The sequence below is a fragment of the Centruroides sculpturatus genome, unplaced genomic scaffold (assembly GCF_000671375.1).
Source record: "Centruroides sculpturatus isolate CEXI.00-Female unplaced genomic scaffold, Cexi_2.0 scaffold234, whole genome shotgun sequence".
Lineage (NCBI taxonomy): Eukaryota > Metazoa > Arthropoda > Arachnida > Scorpiones > Buthidae > Centruroides > Centruroides sculpturatus.
Genome location: NW_019384411.1, coordinates 632,674 through 651,444, shown reverse-complemented (window position 1 = coordinate 651,444; position 18,771 = coordinate 632,674). Strand labels below are relative to the sequence as shown.

Genomic DNA, 18,771 nt, shown 5'->3' with positions numbered 1-18,771 from the left:
GGCTCTATGCCTTCATAAAGGACGTACTTTTCCTTTGTTTAAGGGTATTTGGGCAGTTTATTCTCTGTTATATTCTGTACAAGTAAATACTGTACAAGTACAGTACAGTATTTTCTGAGGAAATACTCGTACTTATTTTTTTTAACCCCATTCCCGATAACTCGGCATTTTCACAAACTCGGCCACCCTTCGGTCCACATTAGGTCGAGTTTTCGAGGTTCTACTGTATAATGTTTTCATGAATGTTTAAAACTACATATCTACACTCACTGACCAACGAATTAGAAACAGCAGTTTAATATTTTATTGGACCACCTTTAGCTTGAATTACATCATTTATATGATTTGACATGGGTTCTACAAGGTGCTGAAATGCTTCTAAGTCCAGTGCACACCAGGAATTCACTAGAGTTTTCTTTAGTTATCATAGATTTGACAGAAGCGAACTTTGCTGGTGGATCTGTCGTCATAACATGTTCCATACATTCTCGATAGGGTTAAGATCTGTGGTGGCCAGGATGTGTGGCAAAAGTCATCTTCATGCTTGCTGAACCACTGCTGAACAATTTTTCCGCGATGGACAGTAGCATTGTCATGAAAGAAAGCCATCACATGCAGGAAAAAAATGCAACATTGCAGGATGAACGTGATTGGCAACAATGCTTAGGGTACTCGTTGGAAGTCACCCGACCCTCCAGGAACATCAGTGGATCAGTTTTGTCCCAACAGAATGTGCACCATACCATAACACCAGAAGCTTGATGAGTTAATGAGGCAAGCAGGATCCACTGCTTCATGGGGCTCTCTCCAAACCCTCTGTCAAACATTGGTACAGAATAAGGTGTACTATGATTTGTCTGACAATATTACTTTTTTCCAGTCTTCAGATGTCCAATCTCAGTGCTCTTGGCACCACTGTACACAAACTTTTCAGTTCTTTGTAGAAATCAGTGGTTTTCTTATAGGCCTGCAACTATTCATATCAATTCTTTTCAATTCCTTGAGCATAGTTCAGATAGATATGGGTTGAGGATGGGATTCATTAAATTCTTCTGTCAATTGCTGCACAGAGGAAGCCCTTTTTTTCCTGCACTAGCCTGTTCAGATGACATCGGTCGCATTCCTGATTAACTGTTTTGGAGTCACAGTTGCTTCTTTTAGACATCGACTGCAGGTTATTTTTCCACCAATTGAACACTTGGGAATCTCACCTTTGGAAAAACCAGTCAGCTCTACAGTTCTTGATATTGTGGCTCCAGCAAGATGGGCACCCACAATTGGCCTTTTTTGAAATTCCATCAAGTCCTTTGCTTTATAAACTTAATGATCATACTGACCAACAGCATTCTTAAATAGGAGCTTATGAACATATGATAACTCACATGACTCAAGTGTTTTGCATATAAGCTGCAAAATTACATTAACATAATATGCATGGGGATTTCTAATTCATTGGTCAGTGAGTGTAGATAAATTATTTTACAAATTATCTTCATTTATGTATAAATTATTATTTGCATTTTGTTGGGAATTATTTTAAATGAACATTTTTTTCANTGGGTCGGTCTATACCAGGGGATAGCAAGGAAGGTCTTGATGTTAGGAATGAGTTGATGGGTGATGGGATGATTTTGTCTGTCCCAGTCCTCCTGCCAAAGATCGAGGAGGTCGTTGCGAATGATGTTTTTTATAGTTTTAATATTGATCTTGCTGTAGACAATTGGAAGGTTGTTGTCTTCACAGGCGCTCTTTGCGAGTTCATCGGCCCTCTCGTTACCGAGAGTGCCCTGGTGGGCACGAGTCCAGTAGATGGAGTAAATGTTGCTGGATTTGTTGATGTCACTATGGATGCTGGTGGAGATGGGGTGGTCACAATGGTTTTTTAAGGCTGCAATAGAAAACATAGGGACAGGGGAAACATTCCCTATGCTTACACACCAATTGACTGAAGGATTGGCACCACTGTGTCTTATGGATAGACATAAAAACCTTGATGGCCACTAAGTTCGTCTATGCATGAGCGGTTGTGTGTAGGTGGTCAGATTTGGGATGTAGGAGGTTCGAGAGACAGCGTTCCTGAAAGAAGTTGCACTCTACTACTTATGTAACACAAACAAATAACCATTTATATGTACAGTATAGGATTATACATATATATTAGAGTTAACTGTATAGTAATCAAATAGCATAATAATTAAATTGTATTGTATCCCTAACAGAGAGAGAGAGAAAGAGTTTACATTTGATCGCGAGTTGGTATTTACTTGAATTTGTTGGCCATTTGTTGAGATCTTAGGAGGATGGTGTTGTCACTTGGCATGCAGGATTTCACTAGGATTTAGTCCCTGGAGATGATTTTTATGGGCAGTGTAATCCAAGACTGGAGCGAACACTTGACTCACTATGACGACGGGCTCCTTCTCTTTTATTTGGGGTCCTCCTGTTGGGTTCTATGTCCATTTTTGGTAATGTAAGTTAGTTAAACCAATAGCAATTTTTGATGTTATGTTCTCAATACAGTCAAAAGTGACAAAGTCAGATGTGTCATCTCTGGACAAGGAAGCAAGTCCGTAGGAAAAGGAATCACTTTCTGCTATTGTGGTTGAGAGTTAAAATTTTATCAAAATTATTTAAGTAAATTTTCTCTATTTAGCTTGGGTTTCTCACGGTAGCAAGAATGTCAAATGTCTCACTAGGAAAGTGATCTATTCTTGTTAAGATTTTTGTTGAGTTGTATTTGTAGATAAAGATTTTTTTAAGATTAGCTAACTGTATTAAATGCAAATCACAGTTTATGGGTTTACAGAGCACAATTAATTAATTACTGTTGTTTATGTTTCTATCATTCTAATTATCTGTATCAACTTTGATCCAAGTGAATCAATTCATAACTTGGCCAGAGTTCTATTGCAAAATGCTTACAAACACATATGGGTTATGTAGACAGACATTACAAGAAAAATATTTTATGCAGACACACAAAATTTGAGGATATTACCTCCAATAAGTGTACCTTTAATCTGGTATTGATACTGAAATAATCTTAATTTTCAACATTTCAGCAATTATGACCACTCAAGACCTTTGCTCATTTTTACTGGACTTGATAGATTCTGGAGAACCATGTTTAATTGTAAAATAATAGGAAATGTGTTTTCAAACACAATCAAATTTGTGCTAACAGGATTCTGCCATTTGCAAAATAATAATACTGCACTCACAATGTTTATTTGTTCTGATTTATTTTTTTAATTTGGTGTCATTTAAAAGTGTGGATTTCTCACTGAATATGACTTGAATGGTTAAACAGTTATGAAATTTCTATAACAATAATCTATTGTGTTATTAAATTTTTAATATTTATGAAACTCTATATTAAATTTAATTGTGTATTTGTTTTGTTGATTTTCTTTTAAGCACATCTATCATATAGATATTTTCAAAATGGCAAAATTAATTTTGATTTATTAACTGTAATATATTTTACAGGATGAAATAATATCAGGAGGTGAATCATCAAGAACTGGAGACGGAACCGGAGGTGGAGAAGACACCGAAGAAGCCCAAGATGATGACTCCTCATCCACATCTTCATTGACTGTAACATCGATGGAGACAGAATTAGATCAGTTTCGCCTTCAGTGGCGGAGAGAATTAGAAGATTCTCCCATTAAGTCCAACAATATGTTAGTAAAAAGTGATGTGAAAGGTCTTGAAGACAAGCATGTTTCTGAAGCCATAGAAGAGAAAGTGCGTTAATTTAAAAAATAATTTAATAATTATGTTTTGTAAATTTTATTTATTTTTGTTTATTTATATGTTGGAAAGAAATCTATATTATAATGAAATATTTTAAATAGTGACTTTGTAAAAAGTTTAAGTACATAAAAATTAAAATTGAATGTTACTTCCAGGCTAGACAATGGTTTTTAAGAGGTGTCCAAGCAGAACAAAATGGGAAGTTATATGATGGTAATGACAATATTTTTATAATATTTGCTTATATAAAATTATTTGTAGTTTAACATTAAAAAAGTCATTAGCATGAATTAGAAAATAATTACGGTTTCTCATGACTTCACTTGACTTCTGCAGGATTAAAATATCTAAAACTCACAAATCATAGATTCATATTTTAAAAATTAATATATTAAATTTAAATACTATTTGCACAAATTGTTAGAAAAGGAACACTTAACCCAACTTACAGAAACTAAAAACTTTAATGAGATAATATAAAGACTAATTATAGAAATTTTTTAACCCTAGAACACAAAGCTTTGTCATTTTTATGACATGAGTTTGCCAATTCTTATTGTTTTTCCTTGTTGTTTTGTACTATCTTTCTGTGATTTTTGGTACCTTCCTACTTTGTTGCTAGGATTGTCATAACAAGTGCAAATTCTTGGAATTGTTTTTGTTTGTGGAATAATTGAAACTGTTGTCATCAATTTAACAAAGCTTTGTAACTAGGTGTGGTGCCTTGATTATTCAAGGCACCACACCTAGTTAGGATAGTCAAGGATAGTCATGCTTATACATTTTGTGTGTATGTGAATTTTGTCTTTATATGGCATAATTCATGTAAATTCTATTTTTTATTCTTTAGTTTTATCTTCTGTCTGCTTCAGAAAATTCATATATACTTATTCCTTCAAAAATAATTATTAGAGAAAAAAAATAATGATTGCTACTATGCACAACTTGCTAGTCAATCATCTTGTTGCTTTCCAAGCAGAAATATTATTTATTTTATTCATTTACCTGTTAGACACTTTAAGGAAATGAAGAGAGATGATTTCTTCATCCATCTAATTGAAAAGCTAACCAAACCATCGATGAAGATGCTAGAATTGCACACCTTACAGGAATAATTGCACCACCTCATAGAAAATGTTTTACAGAAAAATCCTACCATTCTCCAGAGAGAATCCAACATCTGAAAACACAATAACAATTTGTCACATCTACCATTTGGAAAACAAACTATTTTACTACTAATATTGCAGTGAGTGCAACCACATATACAACACAGAACATCATGCAAATCAATGTGTCAATATAAAATTTTATAATAATCATTCAGTGATTGAAATTGTAGCAAAATTAGTATATTTCATCATATATTCATTATATTACTGTCAATCAGTATTCCGATATGAAACCAATTAATAAAATAAATAGTCGTAATATTTATGAAGCTTTGTGTTCATGTGCTAATGATTTATGCTTTGAGATTTAGGGTTAAAACAAATGTTTTTGCTTGATTATTCAAGCTTTTTGTGGATAAAGGAACAAGGATTTGGATTGGAACATACTTTAAATTTTCATTTACAAATTTAAAATATGCTTCATTTCAAATTGTTGTTCCTTTGCCCAAAGAAGCTTGCATAATCAAGCGAAAACATTGTTGATATTCAAGCTTCTTGTTTTGTTTTAATATCAATTGTAGGATTTAAAGTTTAGTGTTGCTTTGTTACAGATTTATCAAACAGTAGATGTTGAAGACAACAGGAATAAACAAAACTTTATTTGGTATATGTATTATGAAGATGCATTTGTCAAACCCTTCTTCAGTTCAATTCTTAGATTTATCTAATATAAGTATACTAGGTTACAATATTGCTTAAGATTGTTTTAGTAAAGGTAAATGTAAATATAGTTGTGCAGTAATTTTTCTGTAAAACAATCTTAAGCAATATCTTAACCTAGTATACTTATAATACTCTATTAGGTAAATTTAAGAATTGAACTGAAGAGTGGTTTGACACCCAAAATGCAGCTTCGTAATATGTATACCAAATAAAGTTTAGTTTATTCCTATCGTCTCTAACGTCTACTGTTTGCTAAGTACAAACAAGGCGACACTAAGCTTCAAATCCTTTGAAAACATTGTTTTAAATAATTTTTATAATTAGTTTTGATATTATTTTATTAAAAGTTTTATTTTTTAGTAACTTAGGTCAAGTTTTTTTTTTTTTTACAGTTTGTTCACAGTTTTCAATGTGCATCTACCACTAATACTATTTGCATTCATTCTTATTAAATTTCTAATATAATTTACATTTCATTTTGATATATCATATGAGAATTGTTTAATATAACAAATCCAGCTGTTTAGTAGTTAGAATGATGAAATCTGATACATATGATTGTACTGTGATTCATATTTAAAAGTTGCAGGTGTTTTTCAGTATTGAAAGATGTTATATGCTTTCTCAAACTTGGTTTTAGTTTGTAAGCAACCAAATTCAATATCATTAATATAATTTTTTTTCTATTATTTCAAATATTTTTTTTTCTCATCTAATATTTAACTTTATTTATTAACATTAATGCTTACTTTATAACATGTAAAAGAAAAGAATATAAGATATAAAATTGCAGATGTTGCACAGCTTTGTTCTTTTTTACACATAATAAATGTGAAATTATAAGATAATTGTAATAGAAATAAATATTTGTGAATATAATTTCTGTTTATCATACATTATCACTAATTCTATGACATATGGTACTAAAAATCGTATAAACTATATAATTTTTAGTGCCTAGATGTCCTAGCCTTAAGTATCACAAATACAAAATTTTAGAAATACAAATACTTATTTTGACAACTTGATTTACAAAAATATATTAACAAAATGTATATATAAGTTAAAAGGTATTTTTAATATTTTTTGATTTATTTTAATTTAAAAAAATTTATTTAGATGGTTATTCTTAGTCTGTTTTTGTAATTTTTTGATATATGCTCTGTTGCCACTAACATCATAATTCTATTTTATTAAAGAAGTTATAACTTTAAATAGATAAATATTGTGATATTTTTGAAACCGTGCCAGTAATTTTTAGTAATTCAAACACAAATTATTTATTGTATTTAAAAAAAGAGGAGGAAAGGTCGGCGAAATATGTTTGTATGGAAGAACTACTTCGATTTTGATGAAAGACGAGTATGTAAATTCTAGTATTGTTTTTAAATCGATTTAAACGTGATAGTAAATGTATGGGAAAAATTTTAAAATTGTTTACATTTTATAACAATTCAAAATGAATAACTACATAATAAGAAGTTGAGTGTTTTAAAGGTTTAAACCATAAAAAAATTTGTAATTTAATGGATGACAAGTAAAATGGGCAAAGGAATTTTATGGTTTTAACTTTCAATAATCTGTAATCCAAAAATTTGGCTGAAGAGGAGCAAGGAATGCCTGAAACGTGTACAAATGAGATGAACATGTATCAACTGAATAAAATTTAATGATGAGATTTGCCAAGTGTCTGAATAAATACAATAAATAATTTGTGTTTGAATTACTAAGATAAATATTGTGTTAAATACAGAAAAGGATTTGAAAGTTTGGGATTTGGCATGTAGTTCTTTGTCTGGAATGGCAAAGAACTATATGCCAAATTTGATGCACAACCACCTTTAAATTAATCCTCTTGGGCTACAATACACTTTTTCAGTGCTCATACAACTTCTGGAAACATTGTTGTATACCATCTTTTGTAACTACCCCATAATGCCTCCTGCAATGCATTAATATAAAACACTAGTTAAGGAATCTAACTTTTGAAAAGAATTCTGCCATTTTAAATTATTGTAATTATGTTAATTGTTACCTGAGAACATTGTAAAGTTCATTAAAATATTGGAAAACTGTCGAAGTTTCACATTTGCTCATTAGTTTCTCAATGTGTACATCTTGAGTCACAGAGCACATATTCAACCAATACTCATTCTTTCTATGCTTGCTATAGCACAGTGATTCTTAACCAGTGTGCTGTGGAACACATGTGATCAGCAAACCTACCTTGAGTGCACCACAAAAGAAAGAACTTTAAAGTTTTTATTCAAATTTATTCCCATTGCTATATTCATACACAATTCCATGTTTTTATTTTATTCAATATATTAAAGTTTATTAGTTTATTGTTTCATTGTTTCCTGAGAATAGTAAACATGGAATTGCTTATCAAATTTTGAATATATTTATGCTAATGTTTCGTGTAATAAAAAGTATATGAATGGTGTTCTGTGGCCTCAGAAAGGTTGAGAACCACTGCTATAGCATATCCATTGTTATTCCTCTTACCACAATTCTTCAGCTCCCACCACTCCACAGCTGTATTCTACTGCTCCTGCAGATTACTCATATTGCACAATGATGAATGATTCTGACTTTCTAGGGTAGGTTCTCATGTTTGCAAAACAAAATATCTTTTCTGTTGCAAGTTGCCATTTTTGTTTATGGCATTTCCTAGAAGTAGTAGACAACAATACATTTGAATGCAGATGGGAGATGAAACTTGAACAGTTACTCTATCAATTGATGTATATTGCATACCTGTCAGGTATTAATTAATATAATTACAGTTATTTAAAATAGTAGCATTTATTTTGGAAGACTCCATATACAGTAGAACCTCGAAAACTCGTCCCTCGATAACTTAGCACTCCGGATAACTGGTCCACACCTTGGCAGGGCGAAAAAATCCTTAGTTAATTAATTTTCATTATAGACAGCTTTATAAAAGTATAAAAGCTCTCATAAAGTATTTTTCTGAGGTCTGTCTTATCAGGTAAATTACTGTACACAGTGTATTCATTAATTTTCATTTTCATGTAGTGGCTCTATGCCTTCATAAAGGACGTACTTTTCCTTTGTTTAAGGGTATTTGGGCAGTTTATTCTCTGTTATATTCTGTACAAGTAAATACTGTACAAGTACAGTACAGTATTTTCTGAGGAAATACTCGTACTTATTTTTTTTAACCCCATTCCCGATAACTCGGCATTTTCACAAACTCGGCCACCCTTCGGTCCACATTAGGTCGAGTTTTCGAGGTTCTACTGTATAATGTTTTCATGAATGTTTAAAACTACATATCTACACTCACTGACCAACGAATTAGAAACAGCAGTTTAATATTTTATTGGACCACCTTTAGCTTGAATTACATCATTTATATGATTTGACATGGGTTCTACAAGGTGCTGAAATGCTTCTAAGTCCAGTGCACACCAGGAATTCACTAGAGTTTTCTTTAGTTATCATAGATTTGACAGAAGCGAACTTTGCTGGTGGATCTGTCGTCATAACATGTTCCATACATTCTCGATAGGGTTAAGATCTGTGGTGGCCAGGATGTGTGGCAAAAGTCATCTTCATGCTTGCTGAACCACTGCTGAACAATTTTTCCGCGATGGACAGTAGCATTGTCATGAAAGAAAGCCATCACATGCAGGAAAAAAATGCAACATTGCAGGATGAACGTGATTGGCAACAATGCTTAGGGTACTCGTTGGAAGTCACCCGACCCTCCAGGAACATCAGTGGATCAGTTTTGTCCCAACAGAATGTGCACCATACCATAACACCAGAAGCTTGATGAGTTAATGAGGCAAGCAGGATCCACTGCTTCATGGGGCTCTCTCCAAACCCTCTGTCAAACATTGGTACAGAATAAGGTGTACTATGATTTGTCTGACAATATTACTTTTTTCCAGTCTTCAGATGTCCAATCTCAGTGCTCTTGGCACCACTGTACACAAACTTTTCAGTTCTTTGTAGAAATCAGTGGTTTTCTTATAGGCCTGCAACTATTCATATCAATTCTTTTCAATTCCTTGAGCATAGTTCAGATAGATATGGGTTGAGGATGGGATTCATTAAATTCTTCTGTCAATTGCTGCACAGAGGAAGCCCTTTTTTTCCTGCACTAGCCTGTTCAGATGACATCGGTCGCATTCCTGATTAACTGTTTTGGAGTCACAGTTGCTTCTTTTAGACATCGACTGCAGGTTATTTTTCCACCAATTGAACACTTGGGAATCTCACCTTTGGAAAAACCAGTCAGCTCTACAGTTCTTGATATTGTGGCTCCAGCAAGATGGGCACCCACAATTGGCCTTTTTTGAAATTCCATCAAGTCCTTTGCTTTATAAACTTAATGATCATACTGACCAACAGCATTCTTAAATAGGAGCTTATGAACATATGATAACTCACATGACTCAAGTGTTTTGCATATAAGCTGCAAAATTACATTAACATAATATGCATGGGGATTTCTAATTCATTGGTCAGTGAGTGTAGATAAATTATTTTACAAATTATCTTCATTTATGTATAAATTATTATTTGCATTTTGTTGGGAATTATTTTAAATGAACATTTTTTTCATTTAATTAATATTAGAAAATTTTATTTATTCAAATGTTTACATTAAGAACTTATATAAATTTTATTTAATTAGTCTTCATTAATTTATGAATTAAATTTCTATAATAGTTTTGAAAATTGATTTAATTATTTTTCTTTTATATTAATCTGTTATAAATTTTCCTTTAGCCATTTCTTTTTACCGCCGAGCTGTTCAGTTAGTACCTGATATCGAATTTCACATTTCATTTAATGCCACCAAATCACAAATGAGTAAGTAAACATAGATGAAATTAATTAATTTTATCAAAATATAGATGTATATTATCAGTATATATTAAATTTAAAATTTTATTTATTGTAAAGCTTAAATATAAATTATCAAATTTCGCTTATTAATCTTGTGGTTGAAAATACTATGATATAATGCAATCATTAGTAGTTTCCTTGTTTTTTGCATGTGACATTTTTCATTGCAACTTTATGCTTCAACTTTTTTATCACTTCCTTTCTTGGTATTATGTTTACAAAATTATAATGATATTAAGAGGAAATCTAGAATATTATCTCTTTGAAATGTATAAAATAAAATATTTATTTTAAATATTGAGATGTTTAATTGTTAATTTACATAAAAATAAAAAATAATAATCAAAGTTTTAAATGCATACATTTGCAAAAAATACATAAACATTGCATGATTATTTTGGTGGATTTACTTACTGAATATACAGATTTCTGATAATCTGTATATTCAGTAAGAATATACAGATTATCAGAAATCCAGTTGAACATAAATGTAATAATTTGATTTGTTCACAGTTACAAGAATTCACCATAGAAATCCACTATTATTGTTGATCATCACGTACAAGAGGGTGAAGTAAGATTTATCGTGCAAAATGAATAACTTTTGCAATAACCTTCTTCATTTTGTCTTTGACAGTGAATTTTTGCATGTCTGTCCTTTCTGGAATTATTTATTGTCTTCAATATTTAATATTTGTTTTTATTTTCAAAGCATTGGGGAGCCAACTATGTGAAATTTTCATTTCCAGAGGTACAAATAAACTGAAATTATTAGTCTTAAAATGTTCTCTTCAATCCTTCCAATTTTGCTTTTATTAGAATTTTCATTTTTCTACCAGACCCTTTTTTCTCTGTAGTGGTTATCCACTCTTAAACATTGGAGAATGCAATATAGAGTATATTTTGAAATTCCTTTGTTTACAAAATGATTTACAGTAAACTTTTCCTAATATTTTATGTAATGTGTAAAAGTTGTATGCTATTAAGTATAAAGCATCTTTCTTCATTACCATTTTGAAAGAAGCAGAAAATTGAATGCAGAAAAAGATTCTAGAATGTTCTACAGCATTCTGTGCTCTTGCAAATTATTGCAGGTGCAGCATAATTAAATATCTTGGCATCATTTTTTAATACAAAGGAAAAGATTTAATGTTATTAGGAATACTAACAAAACAGTTTTACTATGAAATGGAACATTTTTGGCTATTTAAATAAAATAAAATTGTAAAAATATTTTCTTCTGTTTAAAAGTGGTTTTCATACATACTATCAGGTTTAGGTTCTTAAATAACTGTGGCTTTTATATCCTCCTTGTTCCACACTTCTGCTCATGTAGTTCTTTAGTTATTCTGACACCTCACCTCTGATGTAATTTGAAAGATTCACTGTTTTACACAAAAATTTGTTGTGCATGATACAAAAAAATAATAACTGACTGATGCTTAGCTACTTTCTAGAACCTTCTCTTTACACTTTATTTTGTTTCTGTATTTTTCTCTGGGCCAGTTAATCATTTTGAGGAAAATCTTACTAGATGGCTTTGCTAACACTATTGAAGTTATCTTAGTGAAGAGATATGAGATGTCATTGAGTGGCTACTCTGGTAGCCCCAAGGACATCTCACATCTCTTGGTGGCTCATGTTGATACTAAAGATTGTTGAAAGTTAGATCATTTCATAACTTTCATTTCAAAAATTACTTTATTTCATGAAAAATCTTATTGATAATATTAAAAATGTGAATGTTTTTCTCTTTCTTGTTAATATAATTTGGTTTTATCATAAAATTTCAAAATGAATTTTAGAATTTAAAGATAAAAAATTTTTAAAAGTTAAACATTGAAAAATTTAAATCTTTTACTTAGATTAAAATTAAATTTTGAATTACAAACAATGTAATTTAATACTGTATTTTGTGTCTCTATTTAGCTTTGGACAATGAAGATTTACAAGACAGGTAAATATTAATATATTAACAAACCAGATATGTAATGAATTATAATTACTTTCATTTCGTTTTTTAATTTAATTATAAATATAAAAATTTATTAAGTTAATGTAAAGTTTGTATGATTTCAAGTAATTTTAGTTTGAGAATATATTGTGAACTGCTGAAATTTACTTTGCAAATATTTATCCTTTTTCTTATTTTTTAGTGTTGAAGAAAATGAAAATGATGAATATTCTGATGAAAATATAACAGATTTGTTGGACCATTTTCAGAGAATAAATTCTCAATTCAAAATGAATCTTATATGTCAACCTGCACTCATTCATAAGGTAATTTTCTAATTTAAATCTATATATAGTAGATTCTACTTATTGTAATCATGGATATTGTTATCGGTTGTCTAATGTTGTCATCTCAAAACATAAGTTAAAATACACTAAAACTTTTTGTATTGTAATTGAAGTTTTGGTTATAGTTATTGTCTTTGGGTAAATATATAAATTATTTTTTCATGCTATCAGCATCAGCACACGGTGGATAATGTACAGTTTCACCAGTTTTTAATCAATGCTTTAAACCTTAAATTCTAATTATTTTAATTGTAATTGTACTGTACTACATTATAAGTAGTTAAACTGCATCTGTACTGTACAATAGTTAAACTACTGTATAATACAGATAGTTGCAGATGAGTTATTAGTAATTAATAATAATAATAATAAAAATCTAAATTGTACAATTTTTAATTGTTTTAACATACCCTTCTAATTTTAGAATTAATAAAAATAGAATTTCCACTAATTGCTGTCTTGTTTACTTAACTCTGATTAGTGTTAATGACCATTTATTATTGTTTGAATAAATAAGCTTTGAAGCTTATAATAAGCAGATAAATACAGAGTGCTCATAAAAGATTCTTACAGGTTTTAATGTTTAATTTCTCTTAGGTTTGGTATACAATAACAAACCTTAAATGAAAGGAATGAGAAACTCAACAAGTTTTCACCACAGACATCATAATTGCTTAATGATCCCTCTTTTTATCAAGACAAATACCCAGTCTATAGTCATATGCCTGCCATATTTTGGTCAGCATGTCTAGTGTGATGGATTCAACAGCTGCAACAATCTTGCATCTCCACTCAGAAGCAAGTAGAGGTCAGAGCAAGATGTGATGTTTTATATAACCCTACTTGACGAGATCACGAGGTGAGATTGGGATCCTAAGGTTTCTGTCCTCATTCTATTATGTGGAAACAGCTTTTTGTGCATCGGGTAGAAGTTTCTGACATGAAGGGGAAACAACTTTTTATATATCTGGTAGAAAATTTCACACGTGCTCCTTTGTCATCTGTGAGTTTGGTTTGATGGAATGTAGCAATGCAACACATGGGCAATTTGCCAAGGGGGATGTCTTCTGGGAGGACTTTCTATGGGAAACTGGCTGTTAGATATGTGAAGGAAACCTAGAAACTATTTAACTAGTCTGTTGGTCAGAGGTAAACCTGCAACCACCTACCAGTGTTCAGTGGTTTTATTCACATGGCCACTGGCAGGCATCATTATATGTGAAAAACATACTTTTAAGGTCACTTATGAAGCCTGTGAAAACCCTGATAATCTTTTATGAACACACTGTATATACACACATATAAACACATCAATATATCTTGTTTTTATACTATATATATATATTTTGATATATATATTAATTAATAATTACAGTAATTACAATTAAAAATTACAGTAATTTTTTATAAAATTAATTTCTAAAAAATTTTTTCAGGCAACACACATTTCCATTTTACCAACAGAAGTCTTCATCTACATACTAAAATGGGTTGTTTCTCTTGATTTAGATCTTCGATCTTTGGAACAAGTGGCAAGGGTAAACAATAACTTTAAATTTATTATAAATTGTTTGAAAAACTATATATGCTATGCATGAATGTTTATTCATGTATATTTATCTACAGTAAGTAACCAGAAATATGCTTATAATATGTGAATTAAAATTTACAATCACTCTAAAAGACTCATGTGCTGATGATTGACACCTTCAGTGATTATCTTCAGGACGAGTTTGAATGATTCAAGTATTTAATATGTTAAACCAGAAGTATTTGTTTTAATGCTACTGTGTGTTCATAACACTTAAATTTTAAAACAATTTAAATGAACATAAATACAGTGTGGTGCAGTGTGTTACTTGTGAATTAGTTGCCTTCAATGAATCATCTGAATTGCAAATAATAATATGCAGTTATTACAAATCAGTTTTTTAACCATCCATAAAATAATCTTTAAAGTATAACTTATTATATGACATTCAGACCACTCTATATTACAAAATATACTAAATTACCAGAAATATAACTAATACAAGTTTATTAATTTGTTTATATTAGTTATAATATTAGTTTAGTAATTAATGATGAGATTTGCTGTGTCTGAATAAATACAATAAATGATTTGTGTTTGAATTACTAAACAATTACTGGCACAGTCAAAAATACCAGAATAACTAATACAATTTAAAATTCTCTAGATAAAGTTTGTAAACGTTAAATTTGTAAAATTAAGCCATTAACCTGTGTGCAGAAGGCTTTTCACAGTTCCTATTACATTTGCCTGTGCATCTGTTAGGTGAATACACATATCTACTTCGTCTGTGTTTTAGTATGTTTATTCTTATGTTAAACAGATTGCTGGTTGATGAAGGTTGTTTGTGCATACATATTTAATGAAACAATTAGTTTCAGGCTCATTAAGTAGGAAAAAAATAAATGATTTATGCATGTTTTAAATTAATAACAATGCACTGCAGAATTCAAGAAAAAAATTATCATAAATATTTTCAACTTTATAGAAAAATAGAATTTTAAGATTGTAGTAGTTGAAATCATTCACAATAAAGTATTTTGTAATAATTTTTTAAATTGAAAAAATGTTTTTTATGTTTTTTGCATTAAATTGTAATGTAAAATTAGTATTGTGTCAACAAAAGAACATTAATTAAGCAGTTTAACAGATATATGTTACTTATAAAAATTTATATGTTATTTTTGATAATTAATTTGTTGATTTAAGTTTTTTCAATAATTACTTTGAAATATTTGTTATTCAAAGTATTTATTGATTTGTGTTAAATATATTTGTACAGGCATCCCTTGCTTTATGTCAGTAAATCTATTTCTGAAAATCAGATTTTCTGCATGAAAATGATAACTGGGAATCATTTTCAAAATAATTTAAATGGAAGAAATTACATTGCATTACAACATCAATTCAAAATTGCTGATCAGTTTTCTGAAACATAACTAAAACAATAGAATGTTTATATATATAAAGTGATTTGAAAGACAAGGTTATTATTGGCAAACTTAAGGAGTGTATAGAGGAATTGAAATAGATTAACTTTTGAATTAGGAATCCTGTGTTCTCTGAATTAATCCTGAATCTGTACAAGCCTTTGAATGTAAGGTTTGCATTTGCATTGTGGATGTAATCAATGTTACAAAGAGGAATGGTATTTGTTACAGTATGAGTTGAGGATATTTAATTTTTTTAAACTTGGTATTTAGATATTGAATGCTGTAATTTTATTTTTAAAACACAGGATTTCCTTGCATTTGGCAGATTTTCTCAATTAATGTTTATAGGCTTAGCCAAGATGCTATTCTGTTTATTGTAACATTTTTGTGCCTATAATATTCTTTTACTGCAAATTTCCCCAGAACCTTATTTGTGTGATCAGACAAAGTCTCCACCCCTGCTCTCTATGTGCTGGAATTTCTGAATTTGTATTTATTCTGGACATTGGATCAGACGAAAGAGATCTACTTGAATTGCCAGCCCATTTCCATTGACCTGATACTTCTTGATTGTTTTCTTTGGGAGCAAGCATATCAAAAGCTTTGTTTACAGCACACTGGAGAATGATCCAAAATCACTATTAGCCACAATACTTGCAACATATGATATGATTTGGGAGGTGCTTAGGTTATTTGAGATTAAGCACACTAGAGTTTCAATCAATAATGCAATGCCTGTATTGAATGTGGTGGTTGCCAATCTAAACATTTTTTTGTAAGTCCATTCAATCATATTTATATATAAGTGAGAATGTTTGTTTGTTTGTTTGCTATACACTCCTAGGTTGTTCGACCAATTGCTACAAAACTTGGCAGTTGCATTCACATACATCTAACTCAGATAATGTCATATATCCCACTCCAAAATATTTATTGGATTTCTGTAAATCAATTAATTTCTATCTAAATTGATTTGCTGATTTACATATAGTGCCATCTGTTGGCAGAAAATTAACAAAACAATAAACTAAATATAATTTTTATAAAAAAAAGAATATGTTATATTCACTTAATTACTGCAACACTGATATATCAAGAAATAGACATGCTATATCATTACTGTGACAGATAGCATAGAGTACTTGCCTGTGTGGAATTGAAAGTGTTCTCTGTGGAAAGTCTATAGTAAGTATATAAGTATTTAATTTTCCACATATGATGAATCAGGGATTTTTCATTTCTAATGGTATTTTCTTAATTTTAAAAGTGCCCTCCAGTATCCAAGTACATAAAACCACTGAACTCTGATAGTTAGTCATGGGTTTGGGCAAGGTCAACAGACTGGCCACTTGGAGTTTTCTGTGTTTTTTCATTTTAGTAACACTTAAATAGGGTCCAGCTTCCCATAAAAATCTTTCCCATGGGATGCATTCCCCTTGGCAGTTTGCTCATGTGTCACATTGCTGTAACCAAATAAATAAATTCTAACAAGCAATTATTTGTTGTGACATCATCACAATGCCAGACTGCAACTTTTTGTCAATGTTCTCAAGTCTTTTAGTAGTAGTCTTGTCCCTGTATATCATACTTTTTCTATTAGCAATAGAGTCATGTCAGTCATCTATCTAACTACGTTCAAGGGAAAATTTTGAATTGAAGTAACGTGGCTTCTGTTCTAAACCAGAAGTTTGTATATAGTTTGTAAAGCTTAGTGGGCTTCCTGCCACTGAGTTTTTCACATCTGGTCTCGACTTTCATCTAACTCCTTTCTCAAGATTAAGGAAGGACAGACAGATGGGGGAATTTATAGGTCTATAATGTATAGGTTTACGTATAAATTTTTCTAGCCCAATAATTTTTCTATAAATGCAATATTTATGAGAACATACTTTCCACATAGTTTATATAATTTGTTGCAAAAATATAAACACTTTATTATCACATAAAAGGAATTATTCTAGCATTTTTACAAGATTTTTTTTTATTTAAACAAGTTTTATACTTTTGTCTCTAACGTCCAAAAGACTTTTGGATGTTAGGGACAAAAGCAACTTTGATCACATGTGGGAACATCACAATCTATTCAACACAAATCACTTTTCAAATATTAATAGTAGACCAGTATTAATTAGTTGTTAACCATCCTCTTTTCCAGGAGGAGGTCAACTACTACTTTTGGTCAAATTACTTCAATCCCATTTTGCAACAGTCCCTTCTTTCTATCAAACCATTGGTATGGTAGCATTCAAATAAAAAAACTGCATAATGTTATCAAGTACAAAATAGTTTTTTAGGGTGTTGAGTTTAAATATTTTGTTTGTTTTTTGTGAAATTTGATTCTTTGGCAGATTACCATTTGATATTTTGTTGTGAATGATACAGTTTCTTAGAGTTAACATTAGGAAAAAATATGATATCTTAAATTTTTTCAAATATCATATGTTCAGTTGGTTTCTACTTGACCATTGAAAGTGTGCTATTTCGTACCATCCGAGTATTGGAATAAACGTTTTATGTATAAATGAAATACTATTATATAACAAACATTAAAACGAAAACTATATTAAGAGTTTGGTTATTTCAGCCTACCATTTTCAACTACAAAGGTCATCTTACATAAGAGTTTATCACATCAAGTGATCAATTTAACACATTTTAAAAATTCTGTATTTCTCTAATGTACACAATTTAAAGAATTTTAAAAATTTGTTAAATTGGGCACTCAGATTGATAAATGCTTACGTAAGATAGCTTTTGTAAAAATACTATAATGTAATATAATAGAAGAGTTAGAAAGTATGAAATAATCTAATAATTTTAATCTTTGCTGCTGTTATTTTTTGTCCAAGCAATGCCAGGCTCATCTGCTAGTATTTTTATAAAAATCCAATTTTGGCTGATGGTATTTACATTAAAATATATAACATATATTGAAGCTACAAAATTGTCTTTGTGTTCTGTTACAAACGCCAGTGATTTCCAAAAACTTCCAATTTTCAGTTATGGAGATAACCTTCTATTTGAG

The 18,771-nt window shown here is 30.3% G+C and overlaps 1 protein-coding gene across 1 annotated transcript in view; it reads left to right on the top strand.

The window, feature by feature from the left end:
* LOC111619026 (F-box only protein 9-like) overlaps window positions 1-18,771 on the top strand; it is a 40,887-nt gene that overhangs the window by 12,631 nt on the left and 9,485 nt on the right. The window contains exons 2-7 of the mRNA XM_023360661.1: window positions 3,490-3,750; window positions 3,915-3,972; window positions 10,362-10,445; window positions 12,411-12,438; window positions 12,638-12,761; window positions 14,219-14,320. Coding sequence (XP_023216429.1) covers window positions 3,490-3,750; window positions 3,915-3,972; window positions 10,362-10,445; window positions 12,411-12,438; window positions 12,638-12,761; window positions 14,219-14,320 — 657 coding nt within the window. The remainder of the gene's footprint in view (window positions 1-3,489; window positions 3,751-3,914; window positions 3,973-10,361; window positions 10,446-12,410; window positions 12,439-12,637; window positions 12,762-14,218; window positions 14,321-18,771) is intronic.